This window comes from Pseudorca crassidens, chromosome 7 (genome assembly GCF_039906515.1).
Source record: "Pseudorca crassidens isolate mPseCra1 chromosome 7, mPseCra1.hap1, whole genome shotgun sequence".
Classification (NCBI taxonomy): Eukaryota; Metazoa; Chordata; class Mammalia; order Artiodactyla; family Delphinidae; genus Pseudorca; species Pseudorca crassidens.
In genome coordinates, this window is record NC_090302.1 from 81,795,606 (window position 1) to 81,819,255 (window position 23,650).

The 23,650-nt window shown below is 42.3% G+C and overlaps 1 protein-coding gene across 2 annotated transcripts in view; it reads right to left on the reverse strand.

Moving 5' to 3' along the window:
- The window catches only part of FRMD3 (FERM domain containing 3), a 315,727-nt gene extending 296,886 nt beyond the window's left edge, over window positions 1–18,841 (reverse strand). The window contains exon 1 of one of the 2 annotated variants that reach the window (XM_067744693.1): window positions 18,517–18,839. In XM_067744693.1, coding sequence (XP_067600794.1) covers window positions 18,517–18,663 — 147 coding nt within the window. In that variant the 5' untranslated portion in view covers window positions 18,664–18,839. Of the gene's footprint in view, window positions 1–18,516 lie in introns of both variants that reach the window. The other variant, XM_067744692.1, reaches the window with a different exon arrangement.
- Between the last annotated feature and the right edge of the window lie 4,809 nt (window positions 18,842–23,650).

Genomic DNA, 23,650 nt, shown 5'->3' on the forward strand with positions numbered 1-23,650 from the left:
TATCAAAAAAACAAACAACCCAATCCAAAAATGGGCAGAAGACCTAAATAGACATTTCTCCAAAGAAGATATACAGATTGCCAACAAACACATGACAGAATGCTCAACATCATTAATCATTAGAGAAATGCAAATCAAAACTATAATGAGATATCATCTCACACCAGTCAGAATGGCCATCATCAAAAAATCTAGAAACAATAAATGCTGGAGAGGGTGTGGAGAAAAGGGAACCCTCTTGCACTGTTGGTGGAATGTAAATTGATACAGCCACTGTGGAGAACAGTTTGGAGATTCCTTAAAAAACTAAAAATAGAACTACCATACAACCCAGCAATCCCATTACTGGGCATATACCCTGAGAAAACCATAATTCATAAAGCATCATGTACCAAAATGTTCATTGCAGCTCTATTTACAATAGCCAGGACATGGAAGCAACCTAAGTGTCCATCGACAGATGAATGGATAAAGAAGATGTGGCACATATATACAATGGAATATTACTCAGCCATAAAAGGAAACGAAATTGAGTTATTTGTAGTGAGGTGGATGGACCTAGAGTCTGTCATACAGAACGAAGTAAGTCAGAAAGAGAAAAACAAATACCATATGCTAACACATATATATAGAATCTAAGAAAAAAAAAAAAAGGTCATGAAGAACCTAGGGGTAAGACAGGAATAAAGACACAAACCTACTAGAGAATGGACTTGAGGATATGGGGAGGGCGAAGGGTAAGCTGTGACAAAGTGAGAGAGTGGCATGGACATATATACACTATCAAACGTAAAATAGGTAGCTAGTGGGAAGCAGCCGCATAGCACAGGGAGATCAGCTCTGTGCCTTGTGACCACCTGGAGGGGTGGGATAGGGAGGGTGAGAGGGAGGGAGACGCAAGAGGGAAGAGATGTGGGAACATATGTATATGTATAACTGATTCACTTTGTTATAAAGAAGAAACTAACACACCATTGTAAAGAAATTATACTGCAATAAAGATGTTAAAAAAAATTTAACAATAAAAAAAATCAGTTAATGTAATCCATCAAAACAACAAACTAAAAAAGAAAAATCAAGGGACTTCCCTGGTGGTCCAGTGGTTAAGAATCCGCCTTCCAATGTAGGGGATGCACGTTCAATCCCTGGTCAGGGAACTAAGATCCCACATGCCATGGGGCAACTAAGCCCACCCGCCGCAGCTACTGAGTATGTGGGCCATGACTAGAGAGCCTGCATGCCACAGCTACAGAGCCCGTGTGCTCTGGAGCTCGCATCCCACAACTAGAGAGTAGCTGGTGTGCCACAGCGGAGGATCCTACATGCCACAACGAACATCCTGCACGCTGCAACTAAGACACAATGCAGCAAAAAATAAAATAAATAAATATTTTTTAAAAAAGAAAAATCATGTGATCATATCAATAAATGCAGAAAAAGCATTTGACAATTCAGGACCCATTCATCATAAAAACTCTCAGTAAAGTAGGAATAGAGGGGAGATTTCTCAACTTGATTAAAAAAAAAGTCTACAAAAAACCTTCCGTTCACATCATCCTCAATGTTGAGAAACTCAAAGCTTTCCCCACTAAGATCAGTTACAAGGCAAGGATGCCCCTCTCACCACTCCTTTTCAACATCATACTAGAAGTCCTTGCTAATGCAACAAGGCAAGAAAAAGAATAAAAGGTACACAGATTGGGAAGGAAGTAATAAAACTGTCTTTATTCACAGATGACAGGATTGTCTATGTAGAAAATCTGAAAGAATCAACAAAAAAACTCCTGCACTAATAAGTCATTAAAGCAAGGTTGTAGGATACAAGGTTAATATTTTAAAAAAATCAATCTCTTTCCTATATACCAGCAATGAACAGTTGAATTTGAACTTAAATCATGGCATGTCACTGATTTCTAGGTACATAGGAAAACCATAGCAACATTAACCAAACTCACATAAACAATGCCTTATCATGAAATTGAAAGAGCTATGAAAGTGGAAATCTGGATGCCTGGGTCCTAGTCCTCTGTCACTCACCAGGTTAAGTGAGTCCCTTCTCTTCTCTGGACTTAGATGCTCCCTGAGAAAGATGCAGGCATTAGACTAAAAATCTAAAACCTTTTCCAACTTTCTAAGTCCTCTCTGAGAATAAAGTCACATATTTCTTCTCCAAAATGTCTTTTTTTTTTCTTTTTAAATAGACTTTATTTTTAGAGCAGTTTTAGGTTCATAGCAAAATTCAACAGCAGGTACAGAGATTTCCCATATACCCCCCAGCCCCACATATGCAGAGCCTCCCCCAATATCAGCATCCCCCACCAGAATGGTACATGTCCTACAATGGATGAACCTACATTGATACATCATTATAATCCAAAGTCCAGAGTTTACATTAGGGTTCACTCTTGATTTTATACATTCCGTGGGCTTGGACAAATTTACAGTAACATGTATCCACCATTATAGCATCATATAGAATAGTTTCACTGATCTAAAAATACTCCATGCTCTCTGTCTATTCATCCCTCTTTCTCCTACCCCAAGCAACCACTCATCTTTTTACTGTCACCAAAGTTTTGCCTTTTCCAGATTGCTACACAGTTTTTAAAAATGCAAAAGTAGGGGATTCCCTGGTGGCGCAGTGGTTGAGAGTCCGCCTGCCGATGCAGGGGACACGGGTTCGTGCCACGGTCCGGGAAGATCCCACATGCCGTGGAGCAGCTGGGCCCGTAAGCCATGGCCGCTGGGCCTGCGCGTCCAGAGCCTGTGCTCCGCAACGGGAGAGGCCACAACAGTGAGAGGCCCGCGTACCACAAAAAAAAAAAAAAGCAAAAGTAACAAATGCTTACCAAAAGTGCAAATGGTATAGCAGTATGCAGAGGAAAGCAGGAAAGTTTTCTGGTGCTACCCCACACCCTGACTCTCAATTCCTCTCTCCTTCAAGAGTTAACCACCATTAAGAGGCTAACACTGCACTGTTCAGTATGACAGCCTCTAGCATATGTAACTATTTAAATTTTAATGAACTAAATTAAATAACACTGACAATTCAGTTCCTCAGTGACACCAGTCACATTTTATGTGCTCAATCACCATGTGAGGCCAGTGGCTACCAAATTGGACAGCACAGATAAAGAACAGTTTCATCATCACAAAGGTTCTACTGGACAGTGCTGATCTAAAGTGCAGAAGGAGGCCTTTTTCAATTCCTCTCACTTCTGTTCAACACTTATTTCCAGAAACCCCCAAATTACTTCCATCAGGCCCTCTCTGGCTGGGCTGAGGACCGCCCTAACAGGTTAAGGGGATGAGTTGTTTTGGAAAAGTCTGTCAATTTCCTGATCTGTAATTAAGAAAGATTCGCTTCATCACTGGGCTCACTGAAGGTCACAGGTCATGGAACCATCGCCACCCCAACAGCACATAAAAGTTTAAAACCTCAACTAAGAACTTGAAAACTCCAGTGTTCCTCAGGGCGGTGCCTGAGATAAAACACGCGACACGTCTTACCTTTCACTCTGGAAGTGTAGCCAAGCTGACCCTGCAAAACAATGGCGATGGTCATTGAACCACACAAACCTTGCCTCAGTGGGGTTGTCCTAATTATTCCCTAGTAAACAGTAGCCAGTACTGTTTTCTAGACTCCAGCTGCCCACTCCACTGTCTGCATAGTCTGAGCAGATAATTGCCAACTCCCCACTGCATGTTATGGACCTCTCTCTTAACATATAAAATCAATGCATTTCTCTCAGTTCCTCGCAAACACCATGTCTTTGCCTATGCACAGCCTTCTGCCAGAGGCCCTTCTTTTCCTAACTGTACCCCTTTTCAACACAGTCCCCCAATTTAGTGGCCAAACAATGCCTACTTTTTCTTTAAAACTCATCTAAGTCTTGGATTCTAAGACATCATCTCCTCCAAAAAAAACCTCTTCGCTGTCCTTCCCAGGCCGGATTAGGATCCCCAGTGTCTGCTCAAGAATTTCTATATAGGAGACACTTTGAGGGTGAAAAGCTGGTAGAAAGCAGGGAATGGGGTGTGTGACTTCTCTTGAAATCACATTTTATAGCAAGGTACAATGTTTGCTGAGATATTTGCAAGACAGAGCAAAGTTCTTAAAGATGCTCTTATTCACATTTAAATGGGAGGAAGAAAATATCAGTGATCCATTTCAAAGAATATCCTTTGGAGGAGTAGTGGCTTTGGAAGAGAGTGATTAGAGATTAAAGGAGGGTTACACCTTCCCCCAGTTGATACCTCGGTTTCTCTATGTGCTCCAATAATACCTTAGTGTTCTTCAAACATAATAGTATCACCTTGAATCTGTCTATGTGTCTGTCTTTTCTACCAGACTGGAAAGGACCATATTCTTACTTATCTTTTTATCTCTGGTACCCAGACTGGTCTTTAAGAGAGATGCTCAGCAAATGTCTGTTGGATGGTTGAGTGGAGGAGCGGGTGGCTGGGTTGACAGATGAATGGATGGATCAGTCAGTGGATGGGTGGACGGAAAGGATGGGAGGGGACAATTTTGCCTTCAGAAAAAAATCTCCTAAAGGATCTCAAATCTCAAAGTCTGTGCCCCCTCTCCATTTCCAATAACATCAAGAACATGTTTCATATTTAACAACTGCTAAGTACATGGATGGAAAAAAAGACTGGCATTTCCCACCCAGTGAGTGTAGTAAAGAAAGTCTGGGGGAAAGAAACAAAGAAATCTTTAGCAATAAATACTGGATTATAGCATTAAAAACCTCCCTTTCTCTAATGGAGGGACAATTTGGAGATAAACCTAAACCACCTTCCTCTCTGTGGCATATGATTAAAATCTGCTTTGTTCTTCTAATTTGCTATTCTCAAATTACCACACTGCTGCTGGCGCTGCAAACTCAGACTTCACGGCTGCCCTTGAATTACTGTACAACTCTTCCTCCTTTTTTTCTTTTAATCAGCACTGAACCAAGAAGATGCCATCTATACCTGGTGGAGAAACTATGTCTCCAAATGTGGAGACAAAATGTGTCATTCAAGGTGCCCTGCCCCCCACCGCCATGATCCTTCAGCAGAAATACATCTCCCTTGAGGTTTGGGAACACAAGAGGTGAAGTTACCCTTGACAAGGCTCCAGGTGGTATGAAGTGTTTTTTCCACCCCTGACTTCAGAGATTTTATTACTCTTCTACCTAAGCCTTCAAAACAAAGAGAGCCTGACCAGGATGTAACTAGTGCCTAACCAAAAAACTTTACTTTCATATTTTTCTAGCAGTCTTCTAAATACCATGGCCTGGGATTGCTAAGAATTTGACTTCCTGAGTCAATCTCAAAACTATAAGGTAAATTACCACAGAGGATAGATAGACAATTCTATGACATCATCCTTCCTCTTTTTCTCCTTTGTAATTTTTTGAAAATTACTTTGAAATTTCAAAATACAAGCAACGTATTGCTTGGTACCATACCAAACATGTAAAGGGAAAGGGAAGATATCTTTCAATTATCTAGCAATGTTAGATGCCAATTCATAATTACCTGATCAATTGATGTCAATTTTCATTTGGAAGTACATTGAGCCATATATTGACTAAAGAAAGTAGAGAAGAACTAAAACTGGGTCCTTAGATGACAGTTCTAAGACATTAACATGCTTTCTTTACCCAGAAGTGTGGTCAGTGTGAGTTTTTTTCCTTGTGCTATTAACAGTTGTCAGTGGAAAAGAATTACATCATTTAGACTGCCAAGAAAGATTCAAAAACAAAAGAAGGGTAGTAGTTAGTATTTAGTAGGAGCAAATCGATAACCCAAGACACCATACCCCACCCTAATTTTGCTAAATAGGCAACTTCAGGCAAATCACACCTCTGATCTCAATTTAATCAACTAGCTAATACAATTTATGAGCATACTACTCAAGGATATCAAGAGGCATATGAGTAGAAAGAAAGGATGCTGCTAAACAAGAACCCATAAATTCCCACCATCATAAAACTGTAGATGACACCTACATATGGATGAAGATCACAGAGACTAGCATTATTTTCAGAACAATGGGCAGTCATATGTGTACAGACCAGCCCAAAAAATAACATTGGTTAGTAACATCAAGGAAGAATTATTAGCCAACTTACTGAGTAGGCTTTTGTCCTCTCTTCTATTAATAAAGCTAATTAGTTACTGATTTATTTTAAGATTGCTTAATTTTATTACCAATCCATTAGTAAATGATATTGCACTTGAATTTTCACAGTTTGCATATTAAGACCCTGATTCAGTCAATCCTTTCCAGACTAACATTCACCATCAGTTGGTGATGTTTAATGTTGCCTTAAAGCAACAAATTATGCTTCTGAGGTGAGAGGTAATAAACCAAACTGTAATCTGTTAATATGCTAATTGCTTCCCCTGCTACAGAATAATCATATTTCAAACCTTAGCATAATAATAGATATATTCAGACAAAGCTCTGTTGTACATCTAAGATCCAGGTCATTACGTTACTAATATTAAATTATTTCGGGCTTCCCTGGTGGCGCAGTGGTTGAGAGTCCGCCTGCCGATGCAGGGGGCATGGGTTCGTGCCCCAGTCCGGGAAGATCCCACATGTCACAGAGAGGCTAGGCCCGTGAGCCATGGCCGCTGAGCCTGCGTGTCTGGAGCCTGTGCTCCGCAACGGGAGAGGCCACAACAGTGAGAGGCCCGCATACCACAAAAACAAAAACAAAAACAAAACAAAACAAAAATTATTTCTTTGAGGGATTTTACAGAACTTGAATTTATTTTAATCAACATTCACAATAATCTCCTGGAAACTAAACAGAAAACAAAATTTGCCATTGGAGATATCTGAGACATAAATAAATATTTTAAAAAGATAAATTATTGCAGCATAACTTGCAAAGTTGCTCCTCATATGACATGTTGACTTCAATTTTACACCACGTTGATAGGATTTTAAAATGTATTATCTATTTAATGTTCATGACACTGTCTCAAAGGGTAACTTCCCTAGAGTGAAAATCTTATGCTTTGTAACTCAGAGCCTTATAACTGGGAGAGGACTTTTTTTCATCTGTTATTCCAAGCTAGAAAATGAGAATTAAGAGAAGGAAAGTGCTTTTCCACTGAGGACTCTGAGTTGGCTGCCTTTTTTTCTTGCAGAAGAAAATGGAGAAGCTCTCGTTCAGGTGGGAATTGCCAGACTAACGGAAAACGATCAAGTGCTCTTGGAAAGAATTCCAGAGCTCAAACTCCATTGGTTTGATCTACAAGGATGCCCCAAGCAGAAAGACAAAAATGGAAGACCCATCATAATAGTTTCATTCATACCACATGGTTTCTACCACCACTTGCATGAATACTAAAGACTCTCTTATCTGTGTCTCCATGCCAGACCTCTCTGCTGACTTTCATTCCTTATTTCCAACTGGCTACCAGTAATTCTCCACTCAGATTCCCTACAGGCACCACGAAGTCAACATGCCCAGACTCAACATCTTCTCCCCTAACCTGCTTCTCCTTTATTCTGTCTTCTCAGGGTCAGTTTCACGGGTGTGGGATCCATGCTAAGAAGGATCCCACACCTGGTTTAACGGTCTGTTCTTGTGATCTTGAAATTCTTAATAATTTTTAACAAGGAGTCCCATATTTTCATTTTCCAGTGGGTCCCCAAAATTTGTGGCCAGTACTGGATTGGTATCACCATGACCCCTGTCACTGAAACCAACCACCTGGGACTAATCCCAGATTCTCTCTTCCTTCATTTCTGTGTCCAATCATGCTGTTTCATGGCCATGGCTTTACACCAAGCAAGGGCTCATCGTGTTTGGAACGCCTTTTTCCCTTCTTCAAAGAATTGATTTCCACTTGTCCTTTAATTATTAATCAAGATTCATCTACACCAGAGGTACTGATTGATGTCTCAGTCTCATACAGACGCCTCCTCTTGGTCCTCCACCCACATATATCTGTCATTTTGTCCTTGAATCATTATCTTGCTTCTCTGCCTCCAAATGACTATCAGCCTCTTGATGTCTGATTTTATTTTCTTCTTATCTCTAGTTCCCAGCTCTGTGCTTGGCATGTAGAAGATATTTTTCAAATGTTTACTGAATAACATTGATGTTATTTCAAAAAACTTTACTAATTCACTTTTTGAAAAACACGATTGCTTGATCTATACAAATGTTCTTTCCCTGTAAAATTAACTTCATGTTTTTCCAAAGTGATCCTCTCACTTCCCTCATGCACCTTCAGGGAAAGTCGCCAGACAAACAGCTCCAGAGCTTATGTTACACCTCAAATGTATTTTTCACTGTCCTCTGGGGTCACTGTCCCCCGAGGTCACTTCTGAAAGCGAGAACAGCTGGGTCCCCTAAGCCTCTGGGAATTTCCAGGCACTGATGGCTTATACACAATGATTTGTTTGTGCCAAGAAGTTGCCAGAGTTCCTCCACAATGCCACCAGAGTCCAGGATACAGGAAAGCAAGAGTGGGAAGTGTGGCCCAGAGGGACAAGAATTCTCTCATTAATCCTGGGCCCCCATGCGCTCTCACGGAAGTCCAACGCTTCATCAGATTGGCCAACACAGGAAATCCTGTTTGAAAAACAATCTCTTGATTTGGCTGGGGCGGGGAGTCAAAAGAAATCGTTTCATCCGCAGCATCAATATCTAATCAGCACTTTAGTCTATCAGTGATAGATACACCTGGATGGATTTCTTTATTCATTCACTCACTCATTCACTGAACCTCTACTGAGGGAAATGTGCCAGGTGAGGTATTATCAAGGGAGACAAGGGCCAAAAAGCCCCACACTCAAGGAAATTAAGAATGTTATTATAGGGCTTCCCTTGTGGCGCAGTGGTTGAGAGTCCGCCTGCCGATGCAGGGGACGCAGGTTCGTGCCCCGGTCCGGGAAGATCCCACATGCCGCGGAGCGGCTGGGCCCGTGAGCCATGGCCGCTGAGCCTGCGCGTCCGGAGCCTGTGCTCCGCAACGGAAGAGGCCACAAGAGTGAGAGGCCCGCGTACCGCAAAAAAAAAGAATGTTATTATAAAACAAATTTCACTAACGCTTTACTATTCCAAGTAGGGTTCACAGAACAGCAGCATCAGCATCATTTGGAAGCCTATTAGAAATGCAGAATTTCAGGGCACTCCTCAGGACCTCCTGAATCAGAAGGTGCATTTTAACAACAGAACAGAAGATCCACATGAATGTCAGAGACTGAAAAGCATTTATACATCCCTCCCGAGAGTTGAACGCCAACTCTTTTTAGCCTGAATTAAGTTCAAACCTCAGTTGTAAAGCCTGCCCTAATGGCTCCTGATCATAATCTCATTTTTCCCCATCTCCGGACTCCACATTTGGCTCTCCGCTATTTCATAGGAGGGGCAACTTGAATCCTTCCCCACACAAACTGGGAACTGAGAGAACCCTGCTAGCTATTAAATGCCTATCACTCACGCATGTGAATCTCATACTAGATTCTCCGAGGGACAAATTCTGGTATTTCTCTTCCTGCCATGTTTTGTTTTTTAACATCTTCATTGCAGTATAATTGCTTTACAATGGTGTGTTAGTTTCTGCTTTATAACAAAGTGAATCAGCTATACATAAACATACATCCCCATATCTCCTCCCTCTTGCGGCTCCCTTCCACCCTCCCTATCCCACATTTTTAACAGTTCCCAAAATGCGTACTCAGAAAAAGAAGTAACGACTTAAGAATTCAGTGACTGATGGGCCTGATTCAAGCAGTTTACATGTTAATGCACTGTTGCTATACATTTTCCATAATCAAAAGAGGGGTCTTAAAGTAAGACAAGGCTTTATCTAATTATTAGAGTTGAAAAAACTCGAGATTCAGCTGGAGAGCAAGTGCAATTGGGAAATGCTTACGACAGCAGAGCCTGCCCTTGATCTTCTACTCTTAATATTGCAATGCACACATACACACACACATGCGCACACACAGGTATATCATTCATACTAAGAATTCCAAATATACATATACACATTTTCCATGTATAACTGGGTTTTTTATTTAATTGACATCATTTCAAGTACTTGTAACTTGCAATCTTAGAGGCCCAAGATGCATGGGAGTTCTATTTTGTTTTACTTAGGGTTTTTAAAATTTTTTTCAGGAAGTTCAGTAAATTGATAGCCACCAAAACCAGCAATTCTTGAGCTTTTTGGCCTGAAAACTCCCTTACATTATTGATGATCTATAGAACTTTTGTTTATTTGGGTTGTATATCTCAATATTTGCTGACAATTTTTTAAAATATCCAATCATTGGGCTTCCCTGGTGGTGCAGTGGTTGAGAGTCCGCCTGCTGATGCAGGGGACACGGGTTCGTGCCCCGGTCTGGGAAGATCCCACATGCCGCGGAAAGGCTGGGCCCGTGAGCCATGGCCGCTGAGCCTGCGCGTCTGGAGCCTGTGCTCCGCAACAGGAGAGGCCACAACAGTGAGAGGCCCACGTACCGCAAAAAAAAAAAAAAAAAAAAATCAATCACTGATTCATTAAAATAAATAATAAACCCATTGCACATTAACATAAATAGCATACTTTTATGAAAAATAACTTTATCTTACAAAATAAAGACTAATTTAGTGAGAAAAGTAGTGCTTTTTACATTTTTGTAAATATCTTTACTGTCTGGCTCAACAGAAGACAGCTGGATTCTCACATCTGCTTCCATAGTCAATGTGTTGCAATATCACATATCATGCAGCCTCTGGAAAACTCTTTTGTATACTTATGAGAGAATGAGAGTGGAAAAGGCAAATCAACATCTCAACAAGGGTGACAAATACAAAAATAGTTTTTTCAACAAATGGTGCTGGGACAACTGGATATCCACAGGCAAAAGAGCCAGGTTCAACCCCTACCTCACACCATATACAAAAATTAATTCAAAATGGATCAGATGGGGACTATTTTTTTTAATATTTATTTACTTATTTGGCTGCGCTGGGTCTTAGTTGCAGCAGGCAGGATCTTCATTGCAAAATGCAGCATCTTCAGTAGCAGCATGCAGGATCTTTAGTTGCAGCATGTGGGATCTTTTTTTTTTTAGTTGCGGCATGCGAACTCTTAGTTGCACATGTGGGATCTAGTTCCCTGACCAGGGAAGGAACCTGGGGCCCCTGCATTGGGAGTACACAGTCTTAGCCACTGGACCACCAGGGAAGTCCCAGATGGGGACAATTAGTGGGTACAGTTTCATTCAGGGGATGATGAAAATGTTCTGGAATTAGTTGTACAACTTTGTGAATATACTACATCTACTGAATTTTACACTTTAAAATGGTGAAATTTTATGGTATGTGATCACATATCAATAAAATAATGAATCAAAGACCTAAATATAAGAGCTAAAACTATAAAACTGTTCAAAGAAAACACAGGTATAAATCTCATGACCTTGGTTTAGGCAACAGTTAGTTAGCTATGACACGAAAATCAGAAACAACAAAAGAAAAAATAGATAAAATGGATTTCATCAGAATTTTTAAAATGTTGACACCATCAGAGTAAAAAGACAGCCCTAAGAATGGGGAAAAAAATCTTTAAATCATTTATTAAATAAGGGGTCTGTATCCAGAATATATAAAGAATTATTAGAACTCAATAATAAAAAGACAATTCAACTTTTAAATGGGCAAAGGATCCAAACAGACAGTTCTCCAAAGAAGATATACAAATGGCCAATTAGCACATGAAATGATGCTCAAGTCATTAGCATCGAGGAAATGCAAATCAAAACCACAATAAGATATCACTTCACATCCACTAAGATAGCTATAATCTAATAGATAATAACAAGTGTTGGCAAGACTGTGGAGAAATTGAAACCCTTATACATTGCTGGTGGAAATGTAAAATGGTGCAGCTGCTTGGGAGAACAGTTTGGCAAACTGTTCAATTCAAACTATTAAACAGAGTTACTAAACATATGACATAGTAATTTCACTCCCAGGTGTATACCGAAAAGAAATGGCAAATTTTATAGGAATATGCACTGCAACATTCTTCATAATAGCCAAGAAGTGGAAACAACCCAAATTTTCATCAACAGATAAATTGATAAACTGTGATCTATCCATACAATAGAATATTATTCAGCAATTAAAAGTGAAGAAATACTGATACATGCTACAACATGGATGAACCTTGCAAACATTATGCTAACTGAAAGAAGCCAGACACAAAAGATCATTGTATGATTTCATTTTTATCAAATGGCCACAAGAGACAAATCTCTGGAGACAGAAATTAGATTAGTGATTGCCTAGGGCTAGGAGGTTTAGGGAGAAAGGGGAGTGTGACTACTAAAGGGCACAGGGTTTCTTTTGGGGATGATGAAAATGTTCCAAAATTGCTTGTGGTAATGGTTGCACAACTCTGTGAAGATCTTAAAAATGTACACTTTACATGGGTGAATTTTATGGTATGTAAATTATACCTTGATAAAACTCTTTTACCCAGAAGAGGCAAACAACATCTTATTATTATTTTGAAAATAGTCTGAACCTCATAGACCCCCTGCAAGGATCTCAGGAACTCCTGGGGGTCCCCAGAACACACTTTGAGAATCACTGACCCACACAGACAAAGAATCTAGTATGGTTAACTTCTAGCAGCCCTCCCCCCTCCCCCCTCCTCCTTCGGAGGAGAGCCCTGATTTCTAGGCATTGACCTCTCCCCCATGCAGACCACCACCAGGAAGGAAGCTGATTCCACTCTGATTCCCAGGTTCAGGTTCTGGTCACCTTAAGCTAATCAGCACATTCCCTTCTATTGACTACACTCACTGTTCAGGGTGGGCATGTGACCCAGGAGGTCTGATCAGAATGATTGCAGGACTTTTGCTTGGAATGCTGAGTGGGAAGTGGTTTTTCTCTTCTTCTGGAGGGTGTCCAATGAAAATGTGAGAACTGGAATTACTATAACCATTTCACTATCAGTCTGAGGATAAAGCCTCACAAAAAGGCAGGATAGTCGTTGAATTAGGTCCTTACTTAAATCAGCACTTCTGGATATGTGATCCAGTAAACATCCTTAGTGCTAAAGCCAGTTTGAATCAGAATTTGTTAGTTAAAAGCACCCAGCTGATATACTGTCCAAATGATGTGGAGCTAACAGTACCGCATTCTCCCCACAGTCAATACACTTTGCCTTTGCTTTGAGGACATCATGAGATAAAATCTTAGCAGACCATTGAAATAACATTACTTTTTTTGTCAGAATATACTTAATACAAAGAGCTGGCCCATGTAATCTAGGCCTAAACACGTCAGAGCTAGACCACAGCATTTAACAAACTGTCTCTCCTATTCCTTTTGTGTCTGAACTTCACTGTACTCTGAATGGCATTCTCAATGAGTTTGATAGAGAAAAGTGTTGGACTGTCCTTACTAGCAGAAAAGGTGTGGCTGTCAGCTGCACCTAGCTTGAATTTCACCAGCAGGATCATCATGGGGTCTGATATTTAGCATATATGTATGTTTGCATGTGACCATCCAATTCCTGTTCCAGAAGATAAGAAAATCAGGATGCAGTAAACTACTCTCTCTTTTTTTTTAACTGAATTAATTAGAATAGTATTCTACATTTGGGTGATGTTTTAACATTTGCAACATGCTTTTATAGACATCACTTCAACAACCCAATGGAGACTGGCAATTGAGGAATTATTATGCCCATTTCACAGATTAAAAAACAGGAGGCCCAGTGACTCGCTTAAGGTCTTGCACAATCAAAAAGTAATGGAGTTTGGTCTTAAAGACATTAGATTCCAAGCCAAAGCCTTTCCACTACTTAGGATTAAATCCAATATACCTTCACATAATAGTAAGACAACCATCAATATTTTTTCAGCTCTTACAATGGACTAGGTACCAAGCGCTCGGCATATATCCCACATTTAATCGTTACAACAAGCCCATGAGGTTGTGCCATTATTATCCCCACTTTACAGATGAGGAAACTGAGACCTAAAGAGGTAAAGTGACTTGCCCAAATCACCTGGCTAGTTAATGGTAGAGCCAGGGTTCAAACCCAGGCAAGTAGCACTCGGGAACATAAGCTCTCAACCACTTTGCCATACTGCCACTTCAACAAAAGCAGAGGTGCCTGCTCTATACAAGATGGCTTGTAGCTGCCCAGACCCACCAGCTCAGTAAGGACTGAACTTATTTAACAACACCAACTACAAAGGACTATCCAATAATTTTTCTTGTTGTGGAATTTGGTCATACAAAGATTGCCTAAAATAAGCCTGGGCTTACTTAACATCTTATTAAACTTTCCTGACAATTTTATTGTAACAATAATTGTAACTCAGTTTGACCTATTCTGAAAGACACTACTGCTTGCTTAGCCAACAGCAGTTCCCCAGCCCCCTACTACACACACACAGGCACATGCACACGTACACACACCTCTCCATTGCTTCCGTGATGTCAAAGCCCACCTCCCGTTATAGGGAGTGAAGGGTGCAGATACCAAACGTACACGTTTCTAGACTCTTTTGCAGTTAAGTCCTGGGTATAGGATCTAATCCTGGCCAATGGGATCTGAAGGGAAGACTGATGGGGGCCTCCAGGAATGGTGTTCCCCATGATAAAAAGAAATGCAGGAAGAAACACCACCTCTTATACGGTGGATGTGTTAGTACTTGACTGACATTCAAAACTACTACAGCCACCTTATAATCAGGACTATAAATGACAAAGGTGACGTGTTGAGGTGGCAGAGTGGAAAGATGGAAAGTACCTAGGTCCACGCACAGCTGCTGAACAACTCTGAAGCTACCCTACCTCTGGACTTCTCATTAGGTAAGATAATAAGCGTCCTTATTATTTAAGCCACTTTAACTTGGCTATTGTCTTATTTGCAGCCTAAAGCATCCTAATTCTCAAGTCTCAGGAGGCAGCTGCAGAGAAGAAAGGGCTCTGGATTCTGAGTCAAATGACATGGCTTCCAATCTACTTACTTGCCAGGTGACTCAAGTTGCCTAATCTCTCTGAACCTCATTTTCTACACGTATAAAATTGAGATAACACTCAAGAACACAATAATATCAATAAAATGGAGATAACAGGATAGGAATGAAAATCACATGAGATGATGTGTATACAACCACTCTGTCAACAGCAATGTTTTACTCAAAGGTAATCGGTCTAGGTAATAGTTAAACTACAGACTTTTTAAGCTGGAGCCATCCATTCTAACCCAACTCCCTTACTTTACAAAATAAGAAACATTGATTCCAAATGTCAAATGACTCACTCAGTGTCACACGACTGGTTGGTAACATAACTAAATCATGTATCTCCTGATTCCCAGTCCAATGCTGTCATGCTACCCTCATGCTGACAGGTAATGAGCTACATTAAATACTGGACCGGTAGCATTCATTCGTTCAACAAGTGTTTACTGAACACAACTATACGCCAGGTTCTGCTCTAGGTACTGAGGACTCCTTGAACAACTACCACAACAAAAGTTCCTAACCTCATGAATTTAACAGCCCAGACAGAAATTATTCAATCTACATCTATAAATAATTATTAAGTACCTACTGTGTACTAGGCACAGTGCCAGGATTTCTATTCAAATACAAGTACAAATTTCTAGGCAATTCCAATAATAGCAACCATGTTTACCAGGATTTGCTAACAAAGAAATAATGTAAAAAGTCTATATTTTACTCAATAAGAGTCAGTATTAAAAATGGCAAGCTCATTAGAAGGAGTTGTGAATACCCTGCCAGCATCTGAAAACGTGGATGGAATGGGGAAGATGTCTAGGACTCCGCTCTACTTGAAGCAGCAAGACTGAACGAAAGAGGTGAGAGCTAAGCCATGTCCTTCCACAGTCTCCAGACTTCAAGGGTTGGCTCAGTTGGAAAAGCCCAATAGGGAACATTTAGCAACTCCTTCCCCTCCCCAGGCCTCTGTCTGAAGCCCTAGACTCTCCTTTTGCTCCCTATCTGGTTGGAATTCCTCTTGCACTCTACCTAAACATTCACATGCAAATGACATAATGGGACAGCACCCTAGATCCTATGAAGAGCCACAGCAAGTGACTCTTGGCATCTCCTACTGGAACTGGCTATCAGGCTGCTGACACGGAGCCATTACATTGTTTGTTTGAAAGGTTTTTTTTTTTTTGTCAATAACCACCCAAATTATATAGTTTGGAAAAGAATATTTAAAAGCTATTGTTTTGCAAAAAAAAAAAAATCCATAACTCACATTGTGTGTGGGTTATAGAGGGAAGATCTGTGTAACAATTTACACTCTCTGAACTTTGTGATTCCCTAAAATGGAGGAAAAAGGCAAGCAAGAAAGGAAAGACAGGTGGATTCCCCAGGGCATGTACTGGTGACTCCAAAAGCTTCTTTTATTAAAATAAAAAAAAAGCATTTTGTCCTCACCCTAAACAAACAGAAAGTTTTTTGTGACCTTATGCTCGGAAGTGTAACATCAATTCCCAGGTTGAAATATTCTAGGAAGGTATAAGGTCCAAAATTATCAAAATAAAATCTTTTAATTCATTTTAATTGGTTAAATGATAATCACTATTTGGGGGCAGATGTGCCTCCAAATAAAACACTTGATTTTCTTAAGCAATGCCAAAATCAACATTTTGGAACATAGCATTTTAACCTCTTTGGCATCAGTTGGGCCATACAAACTCTAACGTTCCAAATTGCTATTAGACTGGCTACAATTTATTGTTTTCCAGAACACCAGGCAATGCATACATGTCCTTTGGGGACTATTTATCTATTCTAAGGAAGACTTCCTCCCCCAAAGGGAAAAAAAAACAGTGGTGTCAACTCCAAGTGGGAAAGGACAGGGCAGAGAAAGGGCTGAGAGAGCCCAGGAGAACTCAACAGCTCCACTCTCTGCCACTGGTTCCTTCATTATCTACATATGCAATATGGGTTAAAGTTCTTGTATACCCACTTTAGGACTTAAAGTAAAATGCACAAACTACTCTCTCTGAATCACAAGACACTACATGCCAAATGTTTCTGTGCAACCCTGTGGCAACAGAAAAACTGCCTATCTTGCTAATCCTTTTATTATTAAGTTTAGCAGCAATGCTTAGCCCAGAATGAAATTCAAGATCCTCCAGGAAAGTCAGTGGGAGCCTACTTTCCTGGGAGGTCATAGGGCACCACATTCCTCCCTTGAAACTTATCCAGTTGTCAGCTCACAAATTAGTTGTCACTGTCCCTATGTCGCAAACTCCCACAAGAAATGGAAAAAAGGTGGGGGGGAAGACCATTCATTCATTCATTCATTCATTCATTCTTGGTTAACACAGCCCAGAGGCAGATTCTTGCCCCTGGGAGACGTTGCTTCCATTCATCTCTCACCAGAACGGGGGTAGGGTGCCCAGTATTTTTAAAACAGCTCACTCTGTCCTGGAGCTTCAAGACTCAGCTATGTGAGAAGAGGAAATCAGAGAGATAAATAAGTAAATAGATTTAAAAGTCAGAAGCCAATAGTGCTGAACCCTGACATGACCTTTCCAGGTTGTATGTCCCAAGTGGGTCTTGCGACAGGACACATACCTGCCTACGTATACATGCACTGAAAGAACACACACACACACACACACCCCGCTGCAGCTCACACTAGATCTGCTGCAAGCCCAAAGGCACTTACTACCCGAGGACGGGGTTGCCAGCAAAGCTGCCTTCGCCCAAACAACTGTGGCCTTCTCCAACTTGGACGAGAGCAAATGTCCACCAATATCCCAAAGGGCGCTTTTTCCCGGAACCCAGGTCCTGCAGGGTTCCCTCCCTGCCGGCCTCACAGCCCTTTTCTTTTCTCTGAAACACTCAGATTTCACACGATTCCTTTCGAGGTAGCTCCAGTCCGCGCAGCGCGCGCCCCATCCCTTAAGGCTGGAGCTCGGGGCTGCCTGGCCTCTCTTCAATCCCGGGAAACTTCGCCGCCGCTCCACGCTGAGAAGTAAAGGCCACCGGTAGAGGGGAGGCAGGGAGACGGAGCAGGTCCCTGGGACTGAGGGCACCTTCGGAGCCCGGGCGCCGAAGAAAGAAATGAGTGAACCCAGGCTGGTGTATGCCTTCTCCACGTGGAGGAAGGGAGGAAGGAAAAAGTGGGCGACATGCAGGTACCCCTCTCGGCTCTCAGAACTCATATATCCCGACGGGGTAGGGAACAGAGGGGTTAGAGTCCCCCAGGAGGCAGCTGCCCTGCGCCCCCAGCCTAGGCGCAGCGAGACTTGAGCGCAGCGTGTAAGCCAGAGGAAGGGGCCCCGGGAACGCAAAGCGTGCGCCTGGTGCCTGCGGGGCACAGTGCCCCCATCCCTGGGTAGGGCTCCCAGTCTCAGGGGGCGGAGGAAGAGGAATGTGGCTTTCTAGCAGGCCCCCGACTGGGTTCCTCGCCCCTGCCGGCGCACGCCCACCCGCAGAGGCCCCCCAGTCCTGCGCCCGGCGTGTAGTCCACTCCCTCGCCCCAGCACCTGGATGTGGCAGGAGATCTCCGAGTCGTCCAGCAGCCGAATGGTGCATTTCATCTCCTGGCTGAGCGATTTGATGCTGGAGCTCCGAAAGTGGATCATTTTCATGGTCCTCCTGCCTCTCGGCACACAGTGGCAGGAGGCGAACATGCACCGCGGCCCGTGTAAGCGAGCGAGAGGCTCCGGGCCGGCGCGGCGCTCGCCCGCGCGGACACACACACTCGCTCACGCACCGTCCTGGAAACCCGGGCGCGGCTCAGCCCCGGGACAGCAGCGGCGACGGGCGCCTGCGGCCACACACGCCGAGCGGCCGGGGCGCGGCAGGCGGGCCCCTCCCTCTCCTCGCTCCCCTCCCTCCGCTCCCTCGCCTCCGCCTCGCCCGCTCCTTTCCCCGCCTCCGCCCCTCGCGCGCGCTCCTGCGCCTCCCTCCGCCCGGGCTCGCTTGCAGAGGATGCCCCGAGCCCGCGACCCCCGGCTGGCGCGCGACGTACTCACTCCCACTCGCGAGGAGCCGCGGCAGGAGAAGGCGGAGAGAGGGCTAATGCTGGTGGCCGGGGCGCCCCGGCAGTGGCCTGCTCCGCCGCCGCCTCTGCGTCAGGCTGGGCCCGGCAGCCTCCTCCCTCTCCGGCCGCGATCACTCTGGCTCCTGGTCGCGCACGTCCCTGCCCCGGCTCCCCCAGGCGCCCGACAGCGCCCTGCTCTGCTTGGCCCCAGGGACCTGGCGGCGGGCGGGGGGTGGAAGGCGATCCTGACCTACACCCGCAAGGAGGATTCCCCTGCGGGAGAGGATTACTGGACCAAGAGCGAACCCCGGGAGTGACATGAGGCCCTTGCCCGGCTACAACGGCAATAAGGCTAACAGTCACAATCCCTGGTACTCATGGGGATTTTTGTAAGCCTTTATTTTATTTAATATTAACTGAGAGTCAACCTCCTTCTCTAAGAAATTCAGAACCTTCCTTAAGCAATTTCTCTTTTTTGTCTCCCAACATTTCACTTCGATCTCTGGTAGCAGGACCTTAGACCCGAGCAAGAGGGTCCTTATCCTGCCCTAAGGGGGACCCTTAAGGGACTTCACTCCAGTATGAAAACTACAACTGGGATTGAATCATCTCTCCCAACCCAAAGAGCAGATCTAAGATAGCCTAGAGATCAAAGAAAAGTCAACCACGCAAGACAATCCAAGCTTTTCTTTTAAGGCTACATACTTGTCTCTTCTTACTGTAGCAAGCTTTCAGCTCCAAAAGAGTCAAGCTCAATACCCCAAAATTGTTATCTCAAATTTCAGGGAAGTCGAATAAGGACACTAGGTAAAAGGACAGAACAGAGGTCACCCAAAGTGGGATTGCAAGCAACAGCATTTTGAGGAAATGAGAAGAATCTGAGATTGGCTTTCTGGTCTGGTTTGGAAGGCTGAGATTCAACAAGTATAATGTGGGCTTGGGAAGCCCTTGGAATACATGAAAAACAGCTGGGGAAATTACCACATACAGTCACCTGGAGTGAAGTACCCATTGAAGACAAGGCTTTGGGAAACCGAGTGGCCATGGTCATGAAATAAAATGAAGAGCAAGAGGAATTCAAAGAATGAACTCAAGAGGTGAGCTTAAAACTGGGCCACTTAAAGAAAAGCAATGACACACTGAGTCCTAAATTCTCAGCTCACAACTTTTTTAAAAAGCTGTATTCTTTCTATGACAGAGATAAAAGAATTTTTTATTAATTGAACCACAAGGCTAAAAAGCAAACTCAAAATTTTTTCTACAAGTTGCCAGATTACAAAGTCAATTGAATTATCAGCCTCACCGGATTTCATGTGTGAGAGATAATTATCATCAGGAAAGACTGGGAATCTGGGAATAGAAATGGGGCCATAAAGGAGGATTTGGTTAATTCCTAGTAACTCAAGCCCCCAAGTCCCTCTTGACAGCAGAAGCAAAGCCTCTTCCCTTATCTAAAAAGGCTGTTCCTGCATTGTTTGAAGACCCTATTCCGACCTCACCTGAGGCAGTTACCCTGGAAAGGGAAGACAATCTCCTTGCCACCTCTTGCCCACCACCTCTGACTACTCTCACTCTTAATACTTGAATCAGATCCAGGCACCCATGGAAAGCCAGTTACAAAGTCAACCCCAGGAAGAGAAAGAATTACAAGGTTTTGCTAATTTAACTTGAAAAGTATGTGTGTAAATAAACCTAAAGTTGTTGATTTGAGTGCACTTTTCAGTGACTCTGGTTTCAATGTACCATCTAAATAAATTGACTGACTTTTGGACTGAGCTAAATGAAAATGAGAAGGAAGAAATCCCCCAATATTTGTATAGGAAAAAAATCCAAAGAATCAAGGAGAAGGAAATACTGAAGTGGATGCTCATATGTAGCCAGTTCACTTCTCTCGTAATCATGGGTCCTGAGGGGGCCTCCACCACAACTTTGGGAGAATCATTGCTGAAGGAAGCACGGCCATCATTGAAAAGTACCACAGTGTTTGTTCTCTGTGACCAGGGGTGCTTTGAAAACCTCCGCAGTTAAAAGGAGCTCCCTGATTTAAATGGAGATGATTGGAGCCTGGATTAGCAGAGGACAAAGAGTGGTACTTAACTTTCGGTGCCCAGGAGGGCACGGAGACAGTCATGAGCAGTGGGACCCAAATGACTTCAGAGTGATGTGACCCACAGGAATTTGCTGATCACTAGACATCCAACTAAGGTCCTATTTGATCTGTAGAACAGACAAATTTTCTACGTCTGATAAACAAAAGCCTGACTAAAACTCCCCTCCAAAAATTTCCAAATCTGAACCTGTCCCTACAGACAACCAGAGGCATTTGAGTAAATGAAAAATGGATCCACCTGAGGAGTGAGAACATTGGCCACAGCAGAGAAGAACTGGCAAGGTCCAGTTCCTAATAAAGAAGTAGCAGTGGGAGAGATGTCTCATGCTCAGCGGTAGAAGCTGCTGCTCCTTACCGAAAAATTCCCAACCCATGGGTCATAGCACTTTGATGAGCCACAAATGGAAAACAGGTGGCCTGGCCCCACAAGCTTGATGGTTGTAAATATTGTGCATTGGGTTTTTAAAAAGATTTTTAAGCATTTTTACAGCCATTAAAAATTGATTGAAAAAGAAATACTTAGGTATAAATCTAACAAAATATATACACATTCTATATAAAAACTTTGATGAAAGAAATCAAAGAATTAAATAAATGGAGAGATACTCCATGTCTGTGAGTAGAAAGACTCAACATTGTTAAGATGTCAGTTCTTCTCAACCTGATCTATGCAATGCGATTCAAATCAAATCCCAGAAAGTTATTTTGTAGATACTGACAAATTTATGCTAAAGTTTATTTGGCAAGGCACAAAACCCAAAATAGCCAACACAATACTGAAGATAAACAAAGATGGAGACTGACACCACCTGACTTTAAAACAGTATAAAGCTACAGTGATCAGAACAGTGTGGTACTGGTAAAAGAACAGACAAATAAATTAATAGAACAGAATAGAGAGCCCAGAAATAGACACACACAAATAGCGTAAACTGATCTCTGACAAAAAAGCAAAGTCAATCCAATGGAAAAATAATAGTTGTTTTTGTTGGTTTTTTTTTTTTCTAACTATCCTTTTCATGTGCTGGAACAACCTGATATCCATATGCAAAAAAATAATCTAGATACTACTCATAAAAATTAACTCAAAATGGGTGATACAGCTAAATGTAAAATGTAAAACTATAAAACTTCTAGAAGATAATGTAGGAGAAAATCCAGCTAACTGAGTTCGGTGATGACTTTTAGTTACAACACCAAAAGCATGATAAGTTGGACTTGATTAAAATTAAAAACTTCTGCTCTGCAAAAGACACTGTTAAGAGAATAAGATAAACTACAAACTGAAAGAAAATATTTGCAAAACACATATCAGACAAAGGACTTGTATCCAAAATGTACAACAACTCTTAAAGCTCAAAATAACAAATAATCCAATTTTAAAATAGGCAAAAGATCTTAACAGACACTTCACTAAAGAAGATATACAGAAGGTAAATAGACATATGAAAAGATTCTCAACATCATACTTCATTAGATAATTGCAGCATTAACTATATTGAGATACTACTTCATACCTATTAGATAGCTAAAATCCAAAACACCAAATGCTGACAAGGATACAGAGCAGCAGGAACTCCCATTCATTGCTGGTGGGAATGTAAAATGGTACAGCCACTTTGGAATACAATTTGGTACTTTCTTGCAAAGCTAAACATAGGCTTACCATACAATCCAGCAATTGTGCTCCTAGGTATCAACCCAAATGAGACAAAAACTATGTCCACAAAAAAACCTGCACACAAATGTTTATAGAAGCTTTATTGATAATTGCCAAAAATTGGAAACGTCCAAGATGTCCTTCAATAGGTGAATGGATAAGCTGTAGTACATTCATACAATGGTATACTATTTAGCAATAAAAACAAATTTTTAAAAATGAGCTATCAAGCCACAGAAAGACATGGAGGAACCTCAAATACATATTGCTAAGTGAAAGAAGCCAGTCTGAAAAGGCTACATACTGCATGATTCCAACTATGTGACATTCTGGGAAAGGCCAAGATGATAATAATAGGGGAAAGCAGGGGCGGGAAGTGGGGAGGTAGGATATACAGAAACTCTTTGTACTTTCTGCACAATTTTTCTGTAAACGTGAAAGTGCTCTTAAAAAATTAAGGGTATTTAGGGACTTTACTGGCAGTCCAGTGGTTAAGACTTCGCCTTCCAATGCAGGGGGTGTGGGTTCGATCCCTGGTCGGGGAGCTAAGATCCCACATGCCTTGCGGCCAATAAAACCAAAACATTTAAAAAAAAAAACAAGTAATATTGTAACAAATTCAATAAAGACTTTAAAAATGGTCCACTTCCAAAACAATCTTAAAAAAAAGAAATTAAGTGTAGTTAAAAACAGATCAGGGCTTCCCTGGTGGCGCAGTGGTTGACAGTCCTCCCGCCGATGCAGGGGACACGGGTTCGTGCCCCGGTCCGGGAAGATCCCACATGCCGCGGAGCGGCTGGGCCCGTGAGCCATGGCCGCTGAGCCTGCGCATCCGGAGCCTGTGCTCCGCAACGGGAGAGGCCA